At 43.9% G+C, this 23,799-nt stretch overlaps 4 protein-coding genes across 7 annotated transcripts; 3 read left to right on the forward strand and 1 right to left on the reverse strand.

The window, feature by feature from the left end:
- Nucleotides 1-5,023: 5,023 nt before the first annotated feature.
- LOC113576879 (elongin-B-like) lies at nucleotides 5,024-10,259 on the reverse strand. The gene is made up of 4 exons (XM_027009220.3): nucleotides 10,159-10,259; nucleotides 8,737-8,871; nucleotides 6,956-7,064; nucleotides 5,024-5,828 (listed from the first exon to the last, which is right to left on the reverse strand). Exons 1-4 carry the CDS (start codon nucleotides 10,159-10,161, stop codon nucleotides 5,716-5,718), a joined length of 360 nt encoding a protein of 119 aa, XP_026865021.1. The 5' UTR covers nucleotides 10,162-10,259; the 3' UTR covers nucleotides 5,024-5,715.
- Nucleotides 10,260-10,284: 25 nt separating this feature from the next.
- pkmyt1 (protein kinase, membrane associated tyrosine/threonine 1) lies at nucleotides 10,285-15,608 on the forward strand. Of its 3 annotated transcripts, none has more exons than XM_027009165.3 (9): nucleotides 10,285-10,609; nucleotides 10,848-10,924; nucleotides 11,049-11,463; nucleotides 11,839-12,076; nucleotides 12,966-13,272; nucleotides 13,397-13,503; nucleotides 14,003-14,175; nucleotides 14,253-14,461; nucleotides 14,789-15,608. In XM_027009165.3, exons 3-9 carry the CDS (start codon nucleotides 11,092-11,094, stop codon nucleotides 15,201-15,203), a joined length of 1,821 nt encoding a protein of 606 aa, XP_026864966.2. In that variant the 5' UTR covers nucleotides 10,285-10,609; nucleotides 10,848-10,924; nucleotides 11,049-11,091; the 3' UTR covers nucleotides 15,204-15,608. The 3 variants fall into 3 exon arrangements, with proteins under 3 accessions (XP_026864966.2, XP_026864967.2, XP_081553500.1); XM_027009166.3 differs by having other exon boundaries at nucleotides 10,851-10,924; XM_081697374.1 differs by having other exon boundaries at nucleotides 10,285-10,567.
- Nucleotides 15,609-16,975: 1,367 nt separating this feature from the next.
- Nucleotides 16,976-19,050, forward strand: LOC113576864 (uncharacterized). 2 transcript variants are annotated; one of them, XM_027009201.3, is made up of 2 exons: nucleotides 16,976-17,624; nucleotides 17,793-19,050. In XM_027009201.3, exons 1-2 carry the CDS (start codon nucleotides 17,438-17,440, stop codon nucleotides 18,818-18,820), a joined length of 1,215 nt encoding a protein of 404 aa, XP_026865002.1. In that variant the 5' UTR covers nucleotides 16,976-17,437; the 3' UTR covers nucleotides 18,821-19,050. The 2 variants fall into 2 exon arrangements, with proteins under 2 accessions (XP_026865002.1, XP_026865001.1); XM_027009200.3 differs by having other exon boundaries at nucleotides 16,978-17,639.
- A 500-nt stretch (nucleotides 19,051-19,550) lies between these two features.
- Nucleotides 19,551-22,170, forward strand: rpl19 (ribosomal protein L19). Its single transcript, XM_027009238.3, has 6 exons — nucleotides 19,551-19,679; nucleotides 20,296-20,402; nucleotides 20,584-20,706; nucleotides 21,062-21,182; nucleotides 21,372-21,482; nucleotides 21,990-22,170. The coding sequence occupies exons 1-6, from the start codon at nucleotides 19,675-19,677 to the stop codon at nucleotides 22,111-22,113; spliced, it is 591 nt and encodes a 196-aa protein (XP_026865039.1). The 5' UTR covers nucleotides 19,551-19,674; the 3' UTR covers nucleotides 22,114-22,170.
- Nucleotides 22,171-23,799: the final 1,629 nt, after the last annotated feature.

The following is a 23,799-nucleotide window of genomic DNA, read 5'->3' on the forward strand; positions in this document are numbered from 1 at the left end:
GAAGTTCTCAAAGGAAACAGTGAGGTCATGGTAAGGTTTGGGAGTACCTGGGATAAACAGAAGCTCAGTTTTACTGGGGTTGAGCTTCAAGTGGTGGGCTGTCATCCATGATGCAATGTCAGTCAAGCATGCTGAGATACATCTGGAGACCTGCGTGTCAGAGGGTGGAAAAGAAAGAAATAATTGAGTGTCATCTGCATAGCAGTGGTAGGAGAAACCATGAGAAGATATTACATCACCAAGAGAACGAGTATACAAAGAGAAGAGAAGGGGGCCCAATACTGAGCCTTGTGGAACACCAGTGGAGAGTCTATACGGTTTGGATGTGGATCCTCTCCATGTCACCTGATAGGACCATCCATCCAGATAGGACTGAAACCATCTCCAAGCAGAGCCAGTCACACCAAGCCTGGAAGGAACAGAGAGAAGAATATTGTGGTTCACTGTGTCAAAGGCTGCTGAAAGGTCTACAGTTTGGCAGCTGTTTGGCAGCTTTAGCAGCATGAGTCACCGCTATGAGAGCCGTTTCTGTAGAATTTGCCGGTTTGTAGCCAGACTGATTGGGATCATGTAGCTGGTTCTGGGTGAGAAAAAGAGACAATTGATTATAAACTGCTCGTTCAAGAGCTTTTGAGAGGAAAGAGAGAAGTGATACCGGTCTGTAGTTGGTAACGTTGGAGCTGTCAAAAGTGGCCTTCTTGAGGATTGGTACCACCCTGGTGGTTTTGAATGCAGTAGGCACATATCCAGAAGATAAGGAGATATTGATGATGACAGAGATGAAAGGAAGCAGATCTCTTGCGATTGTCTGGAACAGTGCAGAAGGAATTGGATCAGGCGGAAATGTAGTCGGATTGCTGGAAGTCAGGAGTTGAAGCATTTCATCTGTGAAGAGAGGAGAAAAAGAAGTCAGAGAGTTGGATGTTGGGGAATGCACATTAGTTGGAGGAGTGGGAACAGAGGAAAAGGACTGGTGGATTGCTGCAACCTTCTCCTCAAAGAAGGTTATAAAATCTTCCAGAGTAAGAGATGAGGAAGGAGGGGGAGAGGGAGGATTAAGGAGAGAAGAAAAAATAGTGAAGAGCTTGCGTGGATCAGATGATGATGATTCGAATTTCTCTCTGTAGTAGGATGACTTTGCAGATGTTACTTCCAATGAGAACTTGGAAAGGAGAGACTTGTATGAGCTAAGGTCTGAATCTACGTGAGATTTCCTCCACCACCTCTCTGCAGTCCTTAGTTCTCTCCTGTGGCAGCCAAGTGTTTCTATTAGCCAGGGGGCAGGTGGGGAGGACTTAGCGGGTCTAGAGGAGAGAGGGCACAGAAGATTCATTGATGAGGAGAGTGTAGAAATGAAAGTATTTGTAACTGTATCCAAAGAGAGAGAGGATAGAGAGTCATGATGAGGAAGGGTGGACAAAATAGTAGAAGTAAGGGAAGACGGAGTTATGGAGTGCAGATTGCGACAGAGGAAGGAGGAACATGTTGGAGAGGACTGTATGGAAAGAGCAGGAAAGGAGAGAGAGAAGGATAGAAAGTGATGGTCTGAGAGGTGGAGGGGGTGGCTGCGATGTCCGATGTTGTGGTGGCACGGGTGAAGATCAGGTCCAGAACATTGCCCGCTTTGTGAGTCAGAGGAGAGTGGTTGAGGGTGAGGTCAAATGCTGTCAACAGTGGAAGGATGCAGGAGGAATGCAGCTTGTCTGATGGAAGGTTGAAGTCACCAAGGAGAATGAGTGGATTTCCTTCAATGGGGAAATGACTCAGAAGGATTTCGAGCTCATCAATGAAGTGATCTAGGGAACCTGGAGGGCGGTAGATGACAATGATAAGAAGTTTGGTGGGGAAAGACACTGTAATGGCATGAAATTCAAAAGAGGAGATGGAAAGTATAGAGAAGGAAAGTGGAGTAAAACACCACTCTCGAGACATTAGTAAACCTGTGCCACCACCCCTGCCGAGACGCCTTGGAGAATGCGTGGATGAAAAAGCAGAGGACAGGGCAGCCGGAGTCGCCGCATTATGTAGTAAACACTAGTACCTTCTCCTCTTCGGTCGTCTCTGCCATATTGGGTAATGTTCTTCATGCTGCTAAAGTGTTTCTACATGACTGAAAGTATTCTTCAATAGTCCCCTCATGCAGTCTTGTGTAGTCCACCAGGTCTTTAGACGTTAACATTTTAGCAGCGTGTCCGATTTATTTTGTCTCATGGAAGCCTGCTCTGCAGGCAAGGACTCTATGTTTGTTCTAGTGCTCAGAGACATGCAGATGCAAATGTTTCATGTAGGTTCACCCACAGACCCTTCATAAGTTTGTCATAACTGAAGCAATCAAATGGCTGGCTAAGAAAGAAAAAAAAAGGTCAGTTGTCCAATTACAATGAGGAACTGAAATTGAAGGACCACAATGCCTATTCATTTCAACCAATATTGAAATGCAGTGTGCCATGGCAGATCCAATAAGGTACAATGGAGTCAAAACACAACCTCACTATCCCCTTAAACCTAGATGGTGTGGTAGCCTGGTGGCTAGGCCTTTGAACTCCCAGTTTGAAAGCTATGGGTTTGAAGCTCGGGTTTGCCATACAACCTGTTAGGTCTTTAATCCTCGTCTCCAGAGGTGCTGACTCCAGCTTCCAAAGATGCTGGGATATGTGGAAAAAGAATTTCATTGTGCTGTATATATTACCAAATAAAGGCATTTCATCTGGCCTAGCTTTAAACAAAAAAAAAAAAGACAAGTCTTACTTTCCTTTAGTTTCTCTGTTTCTTTAATGATTCACTTGGTGCATATGATGATTTGTGGAGGGGATTCACTGCCTTGAGCTCTTAGACGCATATCTGTCTACACTCTGTGCCTCATCTGTTGGGGCACCATTTTCAACCAATATTCTTCAGATACTACAGCAGTTTTACTTGGTCTCGCCATCCCTTTGCCACTTTCAAGATCTCTAAGACTTATTCTTCTCAAAAGAGTAAGAAAAAACAGAGTTGAAAGCCTATTATTGTGGTTATTTTGCTGGCACTTTTTCAAACTTCGTTGCCTGTGCTAACTTAAGTTTGGCTCTCAGATATTCATGAGTCACCTAGAACAAAAGTCTGGAACTAACACTTGTTCCATTGTGCTTCTACAGCAACCACAAATTACCACACTATTTGATGAGAAACTGCTTGTGTTAAGCAACAAAATGTGTTTGGTGTCCAGAAACAGGGTTGCACACAAATGATGATGGAATGTTTAGCTGGTTAACTAAACATATACACTGAATAGCCATTTTATTAGAGACACCCATCTAGTAGAGCATTGTACCTTCTTTGACCTTCAGATTCTAGACGGAATAGATTACTAGGTGTTGGAATCATTCGGCAGGAATCTAGGCTCATGTGGATAGGATAGAGGACCCAGGGTGTCCCAAGCAAACATTATCTACACCTCCACCAGCCTCAAATGTTAACACCTGACAGGGATTGATGCTGCTTGTGCTGAATCAGCATGGTGCAACAAAAATCTGGATTCATCTACCCAGCTAATTTCTACATTGCTCAATTATCTAGTTTTTGTGCTCCTGTGCCCACTGGAGTTTTGCCTTTTAGTTTCTTAGACAGCATTGGCACTTGAACTGGTCATCTGCTGTTACAGCCCAGCTGTGCTACCAGCATAGTATTTGGTTGCAATTTACTATGGTGTTCACCAGAACAATTCTTAACATCCGCACAAGATACCCTTTTGCTGGAGTTTTTCCTCGATCACACCATTCTCTGTATACTGTCGACCTGCTCCATGAGAAAGCTCCACAAGGTCGTCAGTCAATGATGTGTGCGGAAAAAGGGGCTCACTGAATACATATATGCATGTAAACCACAGCTTTTTTTTTTTTTAAAGTGTCATTTGTTAAATGAGGCTTTATTTAATATGAATCTACAAAAGTGAGTTCCCTCACAAGGCTTACAAGGAGAGGTTGACATGTAAGAGATGCATTTTAAGGAGAAAAAAAAATCTTTAAAACCTTAAATTTTAAGAGCAAAGTTTCATATAGTCATGCATGCTTAATTTGCATTCCTGTCTTAAGATCATGCATATTAACCTTCTTCCCCAAAATGTTTATCCACTTCTTTCCCATTCCAATGTTCAATGAAATTGTCATTTAATTTAGCTTCTTCTATAGTGCCCGAACGCTACTGCCCTGGGAGGAACTGTGGAGCCAGCTGCTGTATTGTTTGGGGGGGGGGGGGGGGGTTATGGGACTTGTAGCTGCATGTACGTTGTTCAGACAGCCCAGCAAGTCTGAGGAACATCCAGCACACTGTTCTGCATACAGAACAGTGACTCACCAACCAGAGCCTCACTTAGACACATCTGGACAGGGACTGTTGTGTGCTTGTTAATTAGAAAAAATGACCAAAAAAAAAAAATAACACGCCAACATCAGGCATCCGATACAGAAGCCAATATACAATTAGTATGCACGCTTCTCGAGATTTCCCAGCAAAGTTTCCAGTCACTATTAGTCATGAAAAAACTCTGCATTGGCACATCAGTTCACACTTGCATTCTTTCCCAATCCTTTTACCGTATAGGAAATAAGAGAAACCAACCAAACATGCTAATGTCTTAAAATGACTATAGGCTAGGAACCTCTAATGAGCATAAGATCAGTTGCAGCATGCTAATTGGTATTCATCTTTGTCCACTGACAGCTTGACTAAACTATTCCTTTAAAGTGGAACTTAGGCTTGGCAGTTCAGAAAACAGGGAAGATTGGAAGTTTTAAAGATTAGAATTAATGGGCCATTAATGCCACATCTAAACAAATGTTTATACTGACACACTGGGGACCATTATGGTTTATAATAATAATAATCAAAATCATAATAATAGTGATTAAAATCACAGTTAGATGAAAAACAACAAACATACTCTTTCTGGAAGTCTATAGTTTAAAATCATTATGAGGTACAGTCAACAGCTTTATCTAGGCACACCACTACAAAAAAAAACAAAAAAAACCAAAACACCCACAAATAATGTAAAATGATTTAATATAACTGTCTAAAATGGTTGTCTCCCAAACACTTAAATCCTAATAAAGATGAATGAAATAATCCAGTATTCTGGGTGAAAAAAAAAAAAACCAGACCAACAGACCAGCGCGAGTCTACATGGTGCACAAGCTTCCCACACGCTTCGTTCACGTGAAACAGCGTCCTGCCAAAACATCACAGCCAACTGCTCATTTGAGTGCCCCCCCCCCCCCCCGCACCCACCCACAATCCCCCAAAGAAAGGCTAATAACAGAAATAGTGGACTCTGAACATAGCTACAGGGTTACACTCAGAACAAGCTTGACAGACAAAGAAAACAAGCTCAGCAGTGAGTTCAGTATGAGGTCAGTCCTGGAGCAGGTGAACAGGACGTCAGCAGGATGCCGGCAGGATTGCGTCAGTGTAGATGGGCAGGGAAATGACACAGCCTGAAGGGGAACTGCACTGTGTTGGGTAGGTTTCTCTGGACATGCTGAGAAGTTGGAGTTCAGTTCAGCTGCAGGTGACCATGAGCTTGCCCATATTGGTTCCTTAAGCACCCAGTCCTGGTGTGTCCTTCACCCCCTCCTCCTCCTCCTCCTCCTCCTCCTCCTCGCACCAGAGCGCTCTACTCTCCTGCCCGCTGTTGTCCCACCTCAGCCAGCACTCGCCCCGCCCACACTTCGCCCACTCTTACTGCACAGACTGCTCATTGGCTGTGCTGCCAGAGTCCTGGGGCTTCATGACATCAGGGAGCTCTGGAGGGTTAGAGAAGGGCTCCACATGCAGCAGCTCGAATGCATCGTCTGGTTGGGGGGAAAGCGAAAGCAAGAGAAAGAAAATACAACAGGACATTACTTAAGGCAACGTTTTTTTATATTGTACTTTTATATATTGCACACTTTAAACTTTAATGTTTACATCCTGAAATATCACAATGAGCTAGAATTCTAATATTTGGGTGACAAACTTCTAACCCTTCTTCTAGTGTTTGCACTTTGGCACATTCTTGCAGGTGCTGGATCTGGGCAGGCTGGAGGCCAGAAGCACATCATCTGGGCGGAGACTTAAACATTTTGATCATTTATGTCTCAAGGCCTGTAAAAACTGCATTCAGGCGCAGCGATAAATACAGATAGACTGTGTAAACAAAACAGACAATAGACTCTATATTCTGACAAATATGCATAAAATGCATATACTGTAGTTTTTTGTGCTTGTTTTTTAACAATACTAGTGATATGAACGTATCCCGCTAGATCGCGTTGTACTTGGAGCTCTAGAGTTCAATTGAGAGTATTGGTTACACTAGTCACAAGGTGTCAGCAAACCACTGTAGAAAACCTTAAGTTACATTTTAATTTTAAAATTTTTCTAAGCTCTCAGTTATTGCCAGTTTGGTTTAAATTGCACACAACACACATGAATCTTCTAAAATCACAAGTAAAATAGAAACTGAGAAACCAACCAACCAAAATGGTTACCTACAGTATGATGTCACTGTAAACTGCAAGTAACAGCATACGGTAAACAAGACCCATGTAAGGCATAGTGAGAGTAGGAGTAGTGAGGAGGGCAAACACCCCTGATGGTGAGGGTAGGGGTACCAAGGAAGGCACATACCACTGAAGGTGAGGGTAAGAGTAGTGAGGAGGCCGCATAGCACTGATGGTGAGGGTAGGGGTAGTATGGAGGGCACATACCACTGATAATGAAGGTAGGGGTAGTGAGAAGGGGGTGTAGAATAGGGCACATACCACTGATGGTGAGGGTAGGATGGAGGGCACATACCACTGATAATGAAGGTAGGGGTAGTGAGAAGGGGGTGTAGAATAGGGCACATACCACTGATGGTGAGGGTAGTATGGAGGGCACATACCACTGATAATGAAGATAGGGGTAGTGAGAAGGGGGTGTAGAATAGGGCACATACCACTGATGCGCAAGGCAAGTCCTACAGTAGCAGGAGCCTGTGGTCTGGCTGTCTGGTTGGTAAAGCCACAGTCTCCCAGTGTTTTACTGTCTTCTAGCAGCTGGTCATCCTGAATACACATACACACACACGCACGCACACACACCCAATGAGAGTGACATGGCAGGCTTTGTCAAACATGCAGTAACTCTGGTCATTAGCACACACCTCTTTCTACAGGGTACAGAAGGCAGGTGCTGAGGTTCAGTGTGTTTACATGTTTCACACTAACTGGGCAGGACAGGTCATTTTTGCTCGTCACTGTATTCATGTGCAGTTTGGGAAGTGTCCAGGCCAGTGATGGCCAACTGCAGAGTGTAGCTCCACCCTCCATCTAACACACCTGCTACTGCTAATCATCAGGGCCTTCTCAAAACCCAGACTGGTCAAATGAGGTGTGAAATTCAGGCATGAACTAAACTCTACAGAAAAGAAAAGCTCCAGAGATGCCGACCACGGGTTTAGTCTGATAAAATAATTAGCATGGATTACAAAACCTTGAGTGTTGACCATCAAAAATGAACCAACCCACCAAAAAATCCATCAGCAGTTTAACTGTCATTTACAGGACCACTGTACTAATTTGACTAATAAATACTAACACCATGTTAACTGGTACCATTAACAAGCACACTGTTTAAACTTATTAGATGAATACACGTGAAATATTTTTGGTAATAAAACAGTCAAAATAGTTTAAAGGCTATAAGCAGTCTAAGGTATTCTTATCCTCCCATCTCCTAGTCTTAGGTGATGGAACTCCAGCCACCATGGCTAGTCTCAATCGGTTCTGTCTCACTCCAGTGCCCTGCAAAATTAATGTCCAGCTCAGAGGAAAACCCTGTTCCAGTAATACTGGGGTCTCACTGAAATGGACACCCTACTGTCCTCTGCATTGAAGGAAGTGCATTACACTCACATGAGTGTCAACAGTACAATGCTCACTTCTCCTTTATTTGGATTCCCAAGGACAGAGACCCAAGTGTTGTAGTTATCACAGATTTGAGATTCGTCATGTTTTCACAGATGTGACTGACACAAAAAAGCTATTTAGCAACAAATATGTGTCTGTGCCTAGGGTTGAAAAGCGGTTACTGAATACTGGGTGTGTCTTTCAACAACAACAAAAATGTCAAGGTAATTGTGTATGATAATTTGGTATCTAGGTGACCTGGCAGGGCAAGTATGTATGCAACGTACATGTGCTCTGTGCACTTATAGCATTGTGCACACCGCTGCACAGATAAACACGATAATGCACATATCATAGTCAAGGACAAATGCATCATGTACCAAGAGTGTCCTAGGACCAGCAGGCATGCCTTCTTTTACTACATCAAGGCCATGTTTTTTTTCAGGGGACAGTCATAATCAGGCTGGGCAGCACGTTGAACGTCTTCCGTTGGGATGGTGGACCATGTGGCTCCAACACTTTCCCCTCGTTGAGATAAATCTGCTGGTAGCACTACTCACGAGATCCTATGCTGTCACTAGTCACAGATGTGGATTGAGCTGGGTGCTGTGTGAAGCTGAATTCACTGAAACCCCCAACCAACCCATCAGAGTGAACAGGAAATACTTAGATCCTGAGGCTTGTGTTTTGTTGTGCTACAGCCCATTGCAAGAACAGAAAGAAGTTAAAGAAATTGCAAAAATCGCAGGGTGCCAGCTCCCAATCTGACCATGGTGATCAATTCTAGAGAATAGTTAGAATATGTTGGGTTGGAGGTGGCAGGGCGTACCTTATAAAGCCTCTGGTCTTCAGGAGGTCTCTTCAGAATTCCCTCAACAATGCGCTTCAACTCATACACACTGGTAGACTCTTTAGCGTCAGTGAAGATGGTCGTCTTGTGACGCCGAATCATTAAAAAGACATCCTGGAGACCAAGGACAACAAAAAATAAAACCACACCAACCAATCACCGACATTAACAGTAGCAGCCATTATGGCTCATGCAGGTGGAAGTAGAACATGACCCAATTTACAGTTGAAGACTGAGTTCAAACTCAGGAGCAGCCATGAACAGTCCTAAAGTATTTGACAAGGTAACCAGGATACTGTCACCACAACGTGATTGCAAAGTAACCTAAACACAACCCAGATAATTTCTCTATGCTGTAATGAGACACTGAAATGGGCAATGCAGATCAGTTTTTACTACTAGCATGCTCTGTTTTTAAAAACAACAAACCTCCCCGTTGACTTAACTTTGCATTATCATTATTATTTGCATATCTTTATTATCTGCAGAAGTTTAATGCAATATACGAATCCTAGATGCATGCAAATAAATGTTTTTTCTTTTACATAATGGTTGATTTCAGCCTAATAGTATTGACACATCAAATTAATTTGCTTCAAGAATCAAATTCTAACATTATTTCTTATAGCCATTGGTTGGACTTGTGTTAAGCTTATATTCCCCTTCATCCCTTTGCACTACAGGCTTCAAGGGAAAAGGTTAGGAGAAGCTATTTTCATCAGCACAGCTAGAACACGGAGCCAACAGCAACATTTATTTTAAGATTGTTACTAACTCGTTACGCAAAACACCATCCTGAGAACAAGTAGGTAGTCCTCCCGGTACGGGGTTTCATAGTATGAGTTATTAGAACTTTAAAAAAACAGTGTATTAATTAACTGATTTATGCTGAGACACGATCAATTCATTTATTCCATTCAAAATAGAAACTGACCTCAGGCCAGTGTGAACAGGCGACTTCCAGTAAAAGGAGCCCGTGTTAGATCACCGCATAGCTGACGCTAGCGTTAGAGAAAGTGCGTTACGGACTTTCTCAATATCGAAAGACACGACTACTTAAGGACAGGGACAGCTCCTTAAATGTCAAATCATAAGGTCAAATGTCAAATCAGAACCCTTGCAGCGTTTCAACGACATTTCTGCGTTAGCTAGCCGCTAACGTAACAGCCCCTCGTTATACCGAGCTCGATAGCTAACTAGTAGCTAGCCAGCAATGCTAGCTCGCTAACCGTCTTCAGCAACCGGCAAATTCACTTCCAGTCCACGATTTTGATTTTACTGATTAACAATTTGTGGGAAATGAAAACATGTAAATTACACACTCAACCTCGAAAATAACAGGATTACACTCGAACGACTACTTTGAAGCGGGTGAGCGCGCGTTCGCTTGAACAACGTTACCATGTCTGAAGCTCCGTTGCGCCATCCACCGCCTCGCGCCTCCGCAAGCCCACAATGCACCGAGGCGCACCCAGGCAGCCACGCGAGGACACGTAGTCGTCTGTTTTGGCGCGTGGCAGAGATTTTTGAAACCTTTTACGGCGCCAGCGCGGAGACGGCAAGGACGTTAAATATCTGTCCAGCCACATAGCTTTCATATGAAGACAGCTAGTAACTCGCTCGACAAATGTTTAATGCGTGTTTAGAATCTGAAGAGAAACATTTAGTTGTCACTGGAGTTATTTATGCTCGCTCTAAGCTCGCCTGACTGCCTTGTTGACGTTAGCCGTGCTGTCAGTGTTGCTAGTTATCTAGCTAACTTACTTTATATGTAAGGCGTTTATTTACAATACGTTCTGCACCGAAAGAGGTAGAAGCTGCTCAGTTTGGCTTGGCATTGTATTTTAAATAGGTATTATATTCCAGCTAAATATTCCAGTCTTCCGACTGTTTCCAGATTGTTTGCGTGAAATTGGGTAGTAACCACAGTAAATTTTAGACCTAAAGAATGGAAGTGTTGATTAAGATGCAGATTTGTAAATGTAATTAACGTCGTGGACATACATGGCTAATGTCCTGTCGAAAAGTGTTTTAATTATTATTATTTTTTTTAGATGTTGAAGGCGTGTGTTTATTCCCTTTTTACGCAGCAGGTCTTGGCATGGTAACGTCGAGGCTTAATAGACCCCGCTCTCAACCCCAGCTGTCAACTTCTCTTCTAGAGCTGGTAATTCATATTTTTCCAAAATTAATTTGTATGTTTAAAAACCGAGAAACATTTGACAACTTCAGATTTTTTTTGCTCTACCCCCCCTTCCCCATTCCCCATTCATAACATTTACTTTTTTCAGGTCTCAAGATTTGGGTAAGGAGCTGCACATCATCCTGGCCTTCATGTCTGTCGTCCAGGAGACCAGGACAGTCAGCACGCCCCGCCCCCTGCCTGCGCACTTCTCGCACGCTGAACAGTCCTTCTCGCTGAAGAAGCGCCGCCTGGCCTTCTCTTCCTCGACGTCGTCGCAGTCTGCTTCACCTTCGCGGCTGCTCTCCCAGTCCCTGCCTCCGCGGCCGCCGTCCAAGGGCTGCCCGCCCGTGAGCCGCGTGTTCCCACCGCGCCGTGCCCCCTGGATACCACTATCACGCCGCCTGCTCCAGAACCCACCCCCCTGCTCCCTCTACGACCCTGGGCGTCCACAGTCCTTCTTCAACCAGTGCTTCGTCAACCTGGGCCTCATCGGCAGAGGGTCCTTCGGGGAAGTGTACAAGGTGCAGTTTCCCTGCGGAGTCAGTTCATTTAGAATGTACCTATCTGGCTTGCCGGATGGTCCGCAGTTTTGTTTCACACCAGCTCCAAACAAGCCGGAATCTAGCCGATTAGGAACCCTGGCGCACGTGTACTAGGAGCTGGTTTGGAGGGAAAATGTAAGCTGTCTGCTGGACAAGAACACTGGGTTGAAAAACACTGGATCAGAGGCAGCAGTAACTATATTGTTTTGTCCTAAATCATTTTGCAATCTTTGTCATGAAATGCACATATTGTAGGAAGTGTGTGCGACGCTTTGCTTAACTGTACACCATGACTGTAACCAACAGTGTTTTTTTTTTTGTTTTTTTTCCCACCCCCACCTACAATCATGTTAGGTGCGCAGCCTGCTGGACGGCCAGTTGTACGCGGTGAAGCGTTCGGCGCAACGTTTCCGTGGTGAGGCAGAGCGGGGGCGGAGCATTAGGGAGGCCCGCAACCACGAGGGCCTGTGGCCCCACCCACACGTCCTGGGCTTCACTGCGGCCTGGGAGGAGGGCGATCGCCTCTACATCCAGACTGAGTTATGCTACACCAGCCTGCTGCTCCATTCAGAGACCCAGCCCTCTGGCACTGGTGAGTCACGACACACATACAAATACACAAATACAATTTTAGGGCATGTTGTTGGATCTTATAGTTGCTGCCTGCTTGATGTTGGGCCACCTTTTGTCTCTTATGTTCTCTGGCCTGTCCCACTGTTGATAGATAGGTGCAGAATGTTTGTAGGCCAATAATTGTGACACAGATCAGATAATTTACACTTACATTTATGGTAAAAAGACTTTCAATTATGACTGAATACAACTCGAGCAATTGAGGGTTAAGGGCCAAAAAGTGGCAACTTGGCAGGGGTGGGGCTTGTACTGGCAACCTTCTGATTACAAGTTGAGCACCTTAACCACTGAGCTACATTTACAGCATTTAGCTGACACTTTTATCCAAAGCAACTTACAGTTATGACTGAGTACAACTTGAGCAATTGAGGGTTAACGGTCTTGCTCAGGAGCTCAACAGTGGCATCTTAGCAGTGGTGGGGATTGAATCAGTAACCTTCCGATTACAAGTCCTTAACCACTGAGCTACCACTACCCCACACTGTCCATTGTTCTCTGTCCTTTTTTGCTCACCAATACTAATGGCACCACTGAGCTTTACTGTCGTGTGTAATGTCACTTTGCAATAGGCTCCTTTAGGGCTACTAAGATATCACATGGTTAGTAGCTTTCTCTAGAAATTACAGATACTTCTCTGGATTTGACACATTCCTGGATCTTATCTGAATGCTTCTAAAATTACTGAATTTTAAGTGTTCCAGTGGGACCTGTTGTTTTATGTACTTCCGGCATTTTATTCTTAAGATTTGTGTTTTTTTTTTTTTTTTTTAAGATTAGGAGTTTATTTGCAAATGGTTGTTGAAATTGGGTTCTAATTCTTCCTCTTGTTGGTGTTGGTGCTGCTTCAGGTGAGCCATATGCTTGGGATTCCCTTTGTGACCTGCTATCAGCTCTGAAACACCTCCACTCCCAGGGCTTCGCCCATCTCGATCTCAAGCCGGCTAACGTCTTCCTGACACGCTCCGGCCGCCTCAAACTGGGAGACTTTGGCCTGCTGTTCCAGCTTCCTGGAAGTGGTAGAGTGGGCGGGGCTGATGACGATAGAGGGGTGGAGCAAGATAGGATCGAGAAGGATGAAGCGCAGGAGGGTGACCCACGGTACATGGCTCCTGAACTGCTCCGAGGGGAATATGGTGCTGCTGCAGATATCTTCAGGTGGGTGGAGCTCCATTTGTATGGAGACTTTGTGAAGCACGTCATTTCCATAGTAAGTTTGAGACAGCGTCCCGACCTCGGGTTTTTTTTTTGTTGTTGTTTTTTTTCTTCTTCTCATTCATAGCTTGGGCGTGTCCATCCTGGAGTTGGCCTGCAATATGGAAGTGCCTAAAGGAGGAGAAGGCTGGCAGCAGCTCAGACAGGGTTACCTGCCATCCGAGTTCACTAATGGTACCCGGCTATCACAAGTGCTTCTCAATTGTTATCATATATCTATATTATTCATGTCTTGTACAAGTCAGCTAGAGATGGATGGGTTCCCCTTTTGGGTCTTAGTTCCTTTCGAGGTTTTTTCCTCATGCTCTGAGGTTTTTCCTTGCCAGTGTTGATTTTGATTTTCTCACTAGGAGCTTGGATGTAAGTGGCTGACCTGTTTCAGTCACGGTACGGTAGCTGTGGCTTCTCAGAGCATCAGGTCTTTACTTTGTTTGCAGTAGCACCTTGTGTCAGCAATCTGGGCTTGTCAACTAATGGCAAAAATGAATATATCTGTTTAAAATGCTAGAATTCTCAGACACTACGCAAAATAACTTGCCACTGTTATTATGAGGACATTTCTCCCATTGATACAAGAAGAATTTTAGCCCTCTATGTTGAGGCTGGCCATGTGTGGACAGGCATATGTGAGGTCTATGTAGACTTACATATGCACGCGTGGGCCGTGTTCCAGACCTGTCTCCAGAGCTGCAGTGTGTCCTGCGGCTAATGCTGGCTCCAGATCCCAGGGACCGAGCCACAGCGGAGCAGCTCCTGGCTCTGCCCTCCGTACGCAACCACAGGTGGAGACGCCGCCTCTCTCTCCAGCGCCGCGAGAGCTGGCTGTCTGTACTCACCTTCGTCCAGGTAAACTGCCTGCGTGTGAGTGGGAGTGTGTGTGTGTAATATACCAAATGTTATCATTCGCTCCCTGTTCTTTCTAGTGTGTCCTGGCTGCAGTCTGGAGCTTTTTGTGGTCCCTGAAGCTGCGCTTCCTGCCCCGCTACCCTCCACCAACTCCTTGCACACCCCCCAGGGAGAGTTGGGAGAGAGAGGGCGACGTCAGTGCCCTGCAGCACAGTGCCGAGCTCTCGGAAGAGGACAGCCCCATGGAGGCCCAGAGCCTCGAACACTCCCCCACTTTCTCACACAGGTACATTCGGCACACAGTACACATGGTCAGGGTCGTCACTGTAGTTGAAACTAGGTGTGTATCTGTGGTAATTTGCAGAATCATTTTTAAAATGTTAAATGTTACTACTTAAGGGGTTTTAAAGTATAAATAGTACTGTACAGGAAACTATATTGTGGAAATGTTTCATTTATAAGTTTCTTGAGGTCCTTGAGTGTACTGTGTGAAAGTCTTGTTATCTAAGGTAATGAAATGCTGTTTTGTTTTATGGTTTGTTTTTGTTTGTTTGTTTTTTAATTTTATTTAAATTATTATTTGTCTGTCTGCCTGTCTGTATAAACCAAACAGAATCCAGGCCAGTTTATCAGTGGGAAGCACCTCTACTCCTTTGCCCAACTCAAGTGCCCTGACAAACGCCAGCCCTACACAGCCGACCCATAGCCACCATGACAGCACCCACCCCTGCATCCTCTCGCAGTCCTGTACCAGTCTTTGCTACACCCAGCCTGGGTGCACGCCCTCGTCCTCACCCTCACACAGCCTCAGTCTGAGCCCCATACGCTGCAGCTCCTCGACTGGCTCCAGGCACTCGACTCACTCCCTGGACCTCCGGAACCTCTCAGACTCCCCGGCCTCCAGCCGGTGTAGCCGTGCGGCCCGCAGCTGGGTTGAGACAGAGTCTGAGCCTGTCCCAAGGAGCGGCTTTGAGCCAAAGAACCTGCTCAGTCTGTTTGATGAGACCACGACAGAAAGCGAGCCCTGAGGTCTGAAGGCTCTAGAGTGTAGCATGCTTATCACTTTATAGAGGAAACAGGAGTCCGGAGGAGGAGGTGTAAGGCTAGGATGCCTGCATTTAGTAATTGTATTTAGTTACTTTAAATATTCACTGAAAATTGTTATGAACATTTCTGCTTTTTGTCTGTGCCATGTTTGTATATAGCTACTTTATTTTAGGTTTTAGAAACATGTTTTGGTAGAAATAATTTTCTGTGAGATGTTTTTTTTAAGTATAATATTTGCCTGTCCTTGCAGTCCATCATATATGAGAATGACCACAGAACCTGCTGCTGTTTTTTTTTTTGTTTTTTTTTAAAGTTTGTACAAGTGAGTTTTTGTGATGTTATCTGTGTATGCAAATTGTGTGAAATGACTAAATATCGAATTTATGCCGGTTTGTGTTAAATTTTATTGTTAAGTCACATTTGGAAGTTGAGAAAATAGTGGCTCTCCATGTAGTGCACATCTGTTGCTGCAGTAGTAAGAGCATGTTTAAGCAATGCACATATTTATTAATGCAGACTTCTATAAGATAAATGCAACATTTGCATATACAAAAGTAATTTACGTTTACACTTAAGCCAGTTAGCAGATGCGCTTATCCAGAGCAACTTACAAAAGTTTTGTCATTTCATAGCATACCAGTACAGTAGGTTAGAGTCCAGAGGGATCAAAGCAGATGCCTAGAAGTGCAAAATACAATAAGTACTAGAGTTTGTTAGTCAACAAAGGAGCAGTCAACATCAGTGCAATAAACACCCTACAATAAGTACTAGTTTCAGTTAGTCAACATAGAAGTAGGGTCAGTGGTCATTTAAACTGGTTAATACTGGTTTAAAATGTTTGATTTTAGCTGTGAGGTGTGTGTATGTATGTGTGTGTGTGTGTGTGTGTATATATATATATATATATATATATACACAACGTTTAGAACTTAGGTTTCAGTACCTCACAGTGTATGACAAGGTTGAAGCTGACCATGAAAAAGTGAAAAGTCAATGTGAACAATTCTAGATTGCTGCCCTGAGTCACTAGTCAAAACGCGAAGTGAAATTTCAAGTTCAAATTTATTTATATAGTGCTTTTTACAGCAAGGGTTGTCACAAAGCAGCTTTACAGAAGTCCGAGTCCAAGTCCCCCCCCCACCCACCAAGTGAGCAAGCCAAGGCAGACGGTGGCGAGGAAAAATTTCTAGAGTATGAGGAAGTAACCTTGAGATGAACCAAGACCAAATGCAATCAAGCGTCCATCTACAGTGAAGACAAAAATAGCAAAAGCCTGATATTGTCTTGGTGGTGGTCGTAATAATCACAGTGAACCATGATCTTGATTTAATTATGTCAGGTGGGACATACTGTATGGTAAAATAATTTATTTTGCTTCAATTATTTTAAGATCTTTAGTTCTCAAAAATGTATCGGGTACTTTGTTTTTTTCTGCTTATGTTCAAAACAATCCAGGGTGCACAGTATCCTGTGGGTTTGTGAAGCACACACGCAAAGAGTTCTACAACTGTCGCAGATTATAGAATCACTACACTTAGAGGATACTCTCAGCTTTTTTTTTTTTTACTTCGTAGCAAATAAACCTCATATGATACAAAATAATGGTTTGTTTAATATCTTAAAATTCTTGCTTCGAGGAACATACCTCAAAACAAATTAAATAATGTTAATTTATGGAATAAGTTTTTCCAGAAACCGTGTATAGTCTGAGAAAGAACCAAATTGTGATATCTGGCAACCCAGGCTGGTAGGAAGTCAAAAAGGGTAGGATAGCAAGCTAACGCTACGTTTGTTGACGTTAGCCCGAGGGTACAGCCAGTTATCAGGAAAGCTCTGATACTACCAAACCTTGTCGACTCCGGCTTGCTAGCTAGCTATGTACTTAGCTAGCTAATTTGGCTACAAGTACACCTGTTAGAAGATAAAGATCACAAATTAAGGATAGCAAACCGTGTCGGAATGTTTCCTAAAAGGAAACTAGCAGATCTTGTTTTCTCAACCATATCTAGCGCAATACTGGCTAACCTGATATGAATTTGGTCCAATAACGTTAACGCTAGCTTTAGGTACCCCGACGCGTTAGCTAGCCTGCTAGTCGTGCTAACTACGTTGTTCAGAACACAGTTAACGTAAGCGATCGAGCGTGTCGAAACGGACTGTTCGTTAGCTGGAGAGCTAAGCTAGCTAGCGAGCTCTTTTTGAATTATCTTTAGCTATGTCGAAAGTGGAACGTCTGAACGCTCGCGTGACCAAGCTTCTAACGGTCGCCGTGCAAGAGGTACTGGAGGCGGTGAGGGAGACGGTCTCAGAATATCAGGAGAAAACCGCTCGGACACAGAGAGAAAATGAGAGACTTCGGAAGAGGTTACACGAGCTTCAGGAACAAATCAGCAAAAACGCTGGTGAGAACAGACACAGTAAGTCATCAGTTAAACCCTGGTAGACCTAACAGTAACCTAGGAGAGCTACTGTTATTCCAATCTAATTAAAGATGGCCACGGCAAAATGTTTAGCCCATGGTGTGTAAATATCTAACTGTTTTTTTTGTTTGTTTTTGTCATGTTGAATAGGAACAGACCAAGCTGTCGCTACAAGCCATAGTCTGACGAATATAACTGAACCTGAATATTTGTCACAAAGGGAGAAGAGCATCAGCGATGACAAAGGAGAGCCAATACTGGCAGCGGATAGATATCTCAGCGTTGAGTGTGTGAATCTTGTAGATGAACACAGTGAATCAAGCCTGAGTCCCACGTCCTGCAGTCTTCCCCACCACAGCCCACCTCTGTTTTGTCCATCTAGTTTGGTCCATGTTGAGCCAAAGGTCCAACGGTCAACATCAGGTTTTAAAGCTGAAACAGACCACCATGTCTCGGTACCTGAACGCTGCCAAACATCAGACTACCTTTCCCAGAAAGTTATGTCCCCCAAACAGACAGATGACCATATGACTGCAAATTTCGATTCTGAATCACAAGCTGTTAATGTTTTAACCATCAACCCAACCCGCTTGACTGTTAACGAGATCAAAACAGAAGCAGAACCTGATGAGTATGGCTTGTGTGTATCCCAAAGTTTAGCTTATGGCTCCAGAGCATTTAGGGCTGACGGTGCCCAGGCTGAACAGGTCTCAGAGCAGCAGCATCCATGTGGACTGCTCCAGTTCGACTTGAATGGGCCTCTGGAGAGGTTGACGGCCGAGGACATGAACCACATCAGTGCTGCTCTGGACGGAAGAGGCCCGGCATGCGAGGACCTGCCCAATGGACTGTCGTACAGACGTGGAGGCTACAGTGTGGGGCCTCCCCGGCTCCACCCCCGCCACCACCGCGTGGAGAAGCGCTTCTGCTGCGCCCTCTGTGGGCGTGGCTTCAGCCATGCCGGAGACTTCAAGAAGCACAAGCGTGTGCACACAGGAGAGAAGCCGTATTTGTGCACTGTGTGCGGGAAGCGGTTCAGTCAGTCCGGCTACCTGAAGATCCATCAGAGGTACCACACCGGTGAGAGGCCGTATGGCTGCAGTCTGTGTGGCAAACGCTTCAGTCACTCCAGCAACTTTAAAAAACATCAACAGACTCATATTGGACAGGGCTTTTAGGACCCCACAGCAACGATGGATTCTGTGCGTAACTATATAGCGACATAGGAACTAATTTTCCTCTTATATTTTAATGTCCTTTATTTTTCAGTTGATTTTTAATGTCACTGTAGCTCGTCAGACTGTTTTAATGAAATCGTGTACTTGTAAGAGGACTTTTGAGCTGTTTTATATGAGAAGGTTGTAATGGTTGTAAGAATACTGATGTAATAAATAATTGTACAGCCTAATTTATGTTTGTGTTTCTTACCTTGTCAGGGTGAAACAGACAATTGTGATATTTGAAAGCAGCAGTCTGATGAGGGTGACATTTAGGCTTTGTTAGTGAACAGTTTGTTTACACACACACACAGTTGCACAGCAAAACTGTATCAGTAACAGATCAATTTGGACATTTTGCTTGAAAATGGAAAACACATTTCTCATGACTGAGAATCACATTATTGTGGGAATAAACAATAGCACCTTAATGTTGAATTAACCATCATAATGGAGGAAAGTGTGATGTCATATCTAGCCAACACAGCGCCTTCTAGTGGCCCTAAACGGAATTCCCATAGTGCATTTCTTGAGCGATTCTTTCAGGAACGTACCATTTCATTGAATATGGGGGTTTAATATTGCTTGCGTTTCAACTGAACGATATTGCGGTTTTATGTAAAACAATGACATGCGACTGTTTCATAACCTCAAAATTATAACTGCGAGAAATCGTTTTAAACTTTTAAAATCGCTACAAAAGATGATTTCTAAGTAGCTGTTTGCGCGTCGGCGCTACGTGATGTGCACATCCCTTATAATGGTAGGTTCCAGCAGCCTTCCAGCTCCTTCCTTTCTCTCTAAGATCTGCAGCCATGAGGTAAGAACGTGATGCTTGCTTCTGTCGAAATAGTTAAGAATCGCTGTAAAGGACGATAATAACTCATAGGGTCTCCACAAACATAAAATCCACGCGTAGTGGAAGATTAAAAATATCCCCAAACGGTTCTCAATTTTGTTTGGAAATCTAATAATTCAAACGTTACCCATTCGTGCAGGCCTCAGTTACACACCGAAGCTCGAGTTGTGTGTTGGCCCACATTCCTGGTTTAGTGCGGTTACGTGGACGACACCGCGTGTGTGGATGTGTATTGCATTAGGCTCTCATATTTTCTAGACATATGCACAATTAATTATGTTTCATGTTGACGTTTGTTGAATATAGCTAGTTAGCTTAGCTAGGTGGCTATCGTCAGCAAGCTAACGCTCGCGTTAGTTTAACGTTAACTGCGTATGTCTTGCTGTTTTGACACTTGGCCAGCAAAAATAACGTTAACTATATTTATAGAAAATTTTACGGTTAGTGGAATACTTCAAACGTTTAGTCTAATTTCAACTATTGATTAGTTCGCAAATATTTACAGTAACGACTTACAAATTTGGTCGGAATCTGGCACGTAGCTGCTTTGAAAGATATTTGTGTGTGGTCTTCTTAGTATGCTCAGGCTCCAGAAGCGCTTGGCGTCCAGCGTCTTGCGCTGTGGCAAAAAGAAGGTCTGGCTGGACCCTAATGAAACCAATGAAATCGCCAACGCCAATTCTCGTAAGTTGTTTCGCCTCATTTATCTTGTTCCGAGTCCGGTTGTGACTTATGCTTGATATCAATGCTTAAGCATTTTGAGTTTAATTACAATTAAATGGAACGTTTGACCATTTGTCGCTACATATGTATCTATTTATGTCCTATTTTAGTTCTGCATCTACAAAGTTCGTTTGTTTTCTAGGCCAACAGATCCGCAAGCTGGTGAAGGATGGTCTGATCATTAAGAAGCCTGTCACTGTGCACTCTCGTGCCCGCTGTCGCAAAAACACATTGGCACGCCGCAAGGGTCGCCACATGGGCATTGGTGCGTATGCGTGGAGAATGTGAGCCGTCACATCTGAACCTGCTGGAGTTCATTTTCAACATGGCTGTAGGGGCAAATGCAGCCTGTAGAGCTTGCTAGGAAATTTGTTTACATTTTCAGCATGGTGTAATGTGTGTTCGTGAACCATAGTCTATGCACAGTCTTGGAGAAAATGCTTCTTGGTACCTTTGAAGTCTTTTCAGGTGCCACAAAGTTAAATTTGACAGTATGGTTCCTCCAACAGCCCGTCTGCCGTGATGGAATCTGAGTGTGTTTGTGGGTCATCGTGATGAGCTTTGGGGAGAGGGGCTGTTTGGTTTGTCACTGGTGGCTAACTTCTGCTCTGCTTTTGCAGGTAAGAGGAAGGGTACAGCTAACGCTCGCATGCCCGTGAAGTTGTGCTGGATGCGTCGTATGAGGATCCTGCGCCGCCTGCTGCGTCGCTACAGGGAGTCCAAGAAGATTGACAGGCACATGTAAGGCCCTGCCTCTCACCCGGTAGCTAGACACTCAGCCAAATGAACTTCCTGCCAAGCTACATTAACTCTTGCTCTTTTTCCCCCCTTATAAATGCAAATCTGAATAGTCCTAATGTGGCGGCAGGCCACGATCTTGTGATGGTGTAGTTGTGGTAGTATTTGTGTAATTGTAATGATCCTCTCCAGGTACCACAGTCTGTACCTCAGGGCTAAGGGTAATGTCTTCAAGAACAAGCGCATCCTGATGGAGCACATCCACAAGCTGAAGGCCGACCGTGCTCGCAAGAAGCTCCTCTCGTAAGTCCCACCCTCGTTTCTAGAGTAGCGTGTTATCCTTGTATAAGAGAACCTGCATTTTCTACACATTAGTATGTGCTCAACCAGTCTGAACAGATATTCATTTCTGATATGAGTAGGAAAGGTTGATTTTAGAGCATTTGGGCTCCAGGTCTTGTGAAATGCACAATCCCAGACTTTAGTTTTTCTCGATTATGTTTATAAATTATAATGGGACAATTTTAATTTATTTTTTGTATGTGATGCTCGACAGTGAGCTCTTTGCTATGTGGCAGGATGCTGATGGGTATTTTATGGCCTGGGGTTACTAAGGAGCTCTGTCCACTGACAGAAATGCTCAGCAGTAAGCTTATCTTGATCATCGCCACCGTCATGCTACTGGTGTCCCTGCGTTCGTGGTGTAAAGTGACCTCAGACAAGCGTGATGTTGGGGTTCAGTAACTAGAAGGCAGGCTGGTTGTCCTGTGAGTGAGAGACCTAACGGCACGTGTTCTGCTTATCCCTCAGTGACCAGGCTGAGGCCCGCCGTTCCAAGACCAGAGAGGCACGCAAGCGTCGTGAGGAGCGCCTGCAGGCCAAGAAGGAGGAGATCATCAAGACCCTGTCCAGGGAGGAGGAGACCAAGAAATGAGCTTTCACCTTCATCCCGCTCCTCTCTCAGTTCTAATAAAACGCACCCAAAAATAAACGCGTTTTGTCCTGCTTCCTGATTTTAATTAATTAAAAGGCGTTTTCACAGCTGGATTATCTTTGTGATTGAGCTACCCAGAATGTTCACAAGGGGAATTAAAAACTTCACTGAACCAGAGGGAAAATGAGGGCTGTAGTAGTGAAATGGATATTCTTTGAAGAGAATAAAATTTACAGCGTAGGTCAGGTAGCTTTATATTGCATACAACACAATTCAATGAGCATTACTAATTAAAGCATAAGACCATTTATATAAATGGGGCAGATTTAAAAAGATGTATTAAAAGATAAATTTAAGGATGAGGCGCAAAGATGATGGAATAAATTGAGGGATTAAGAAAATTTGAGCAAGATTTAAAAGTATGAGAAGTCTGAGGAACTTCTAAGCTCCAGAAATTGGTTCCAGTTGTTAGAAGCATAAAGACTTAACTGCTGCTTCACCAGTTTTGAGTTTTGGTCTTGGCTGTCTGGCCTCTGTCCATGGATCTAAGATCAACTGGGATTGTGTTCTAGAGATGTGTCCTGTGTCTAATCCACTCTGGTTTAAGGACTGGTAGCATGAAAGATTTTGGAACTGCATCAATGCGATTTGTTCTCCATGCTTAAAAGGGCAGTGTTCTGAATCAGCTGTAGCTGTTGAGTGGTGTTTTTGAGGAGTCCAGTTAGACCAGTACAGCAGACCATTTTTGTCCCGCTGGATGTAAACACATGAGTTTCTCTTCTTTTGGGGATTTTTAAGATGATTGAGTTGATGTCTAGTGAAGGCAATTTTACTGTTATTAATAGCACTATGGGTTTACAAATAAGTCTTGAATTACTGTGTTATAGAAAACGTATTATTATTATTATTTTATTATTATTATTGTTGCCTTAGTCAACAGATCGAAGTGAATACCGGTCAATCTTCATTTTAATCACGAGTAGTTAAGTACTACAAACACTAGGCGGCGTCGGAGTACGGCGCTGCATCTCGTCTCTGCTATAGTGGCGTTGATATGGGCGGTTAGGAAAATGTGAACTGCCAGAATACCTTAGGATGCGAATAGCAAGACATATGTTAAAAATATATTGACACTCAGTATGTTCCATCTCAGCTAAAGCATACTAAAGGTAGCTTTTGCCTCTATAGCTTTTCGGTATATCAGCGATCAGTTAATACATTTGTGTCAAACTACTAAATTTCAAGGCTATTTTGTAGTATTTGTGTTTGTATTTTCTGGAGAACGCAATCCTGGAAGCAAACTTGATACCATATTTGTTTTGTTCTCAACATATTTTAAAATCTATATTAATTTAAAATGTATTCATTCGGGTTTATTCCGATCTTCGCTTAATTCATGGTATTACAATCTGATGCTTTGCAGTTAAAAGTGTGACGTGATTGGCAGTGTTTGCGCTAAACCTTCCCCGACTGAAGCTTTAAGTCTGCTGTAATAAATCAGCAGGTCGCCGGTGCTCGTGGTCAGGCCTGCATAAAGCAGGGTCTGAGGCTGGGAGATAAGACTCCTCTCCTGTCTACAATGCCAGGATCTCATCGCTTCTCAAACACTCCCCCCCGCTACGCGTATATGGTCCGCACACCTATTGAGAAAGCGCATTCATTTCGGAGTGCGCGTTTCGTTCCACC

This window comes from Electrophorus electricus, chromosome 15 (assembly GCF_041902795.1).
Source record: "Electrophorus electricus isolate QZ-2024a chromosome 15, ASM4190279v1, whole genome shotgun sequence".
NCBI classification, from domain to species: Eukaryota; Metazoa; Chordata; class Actinopteri; order Gymnotiformes; family Gymnotidae; genus Electrophorus; species Electrophorus electricus.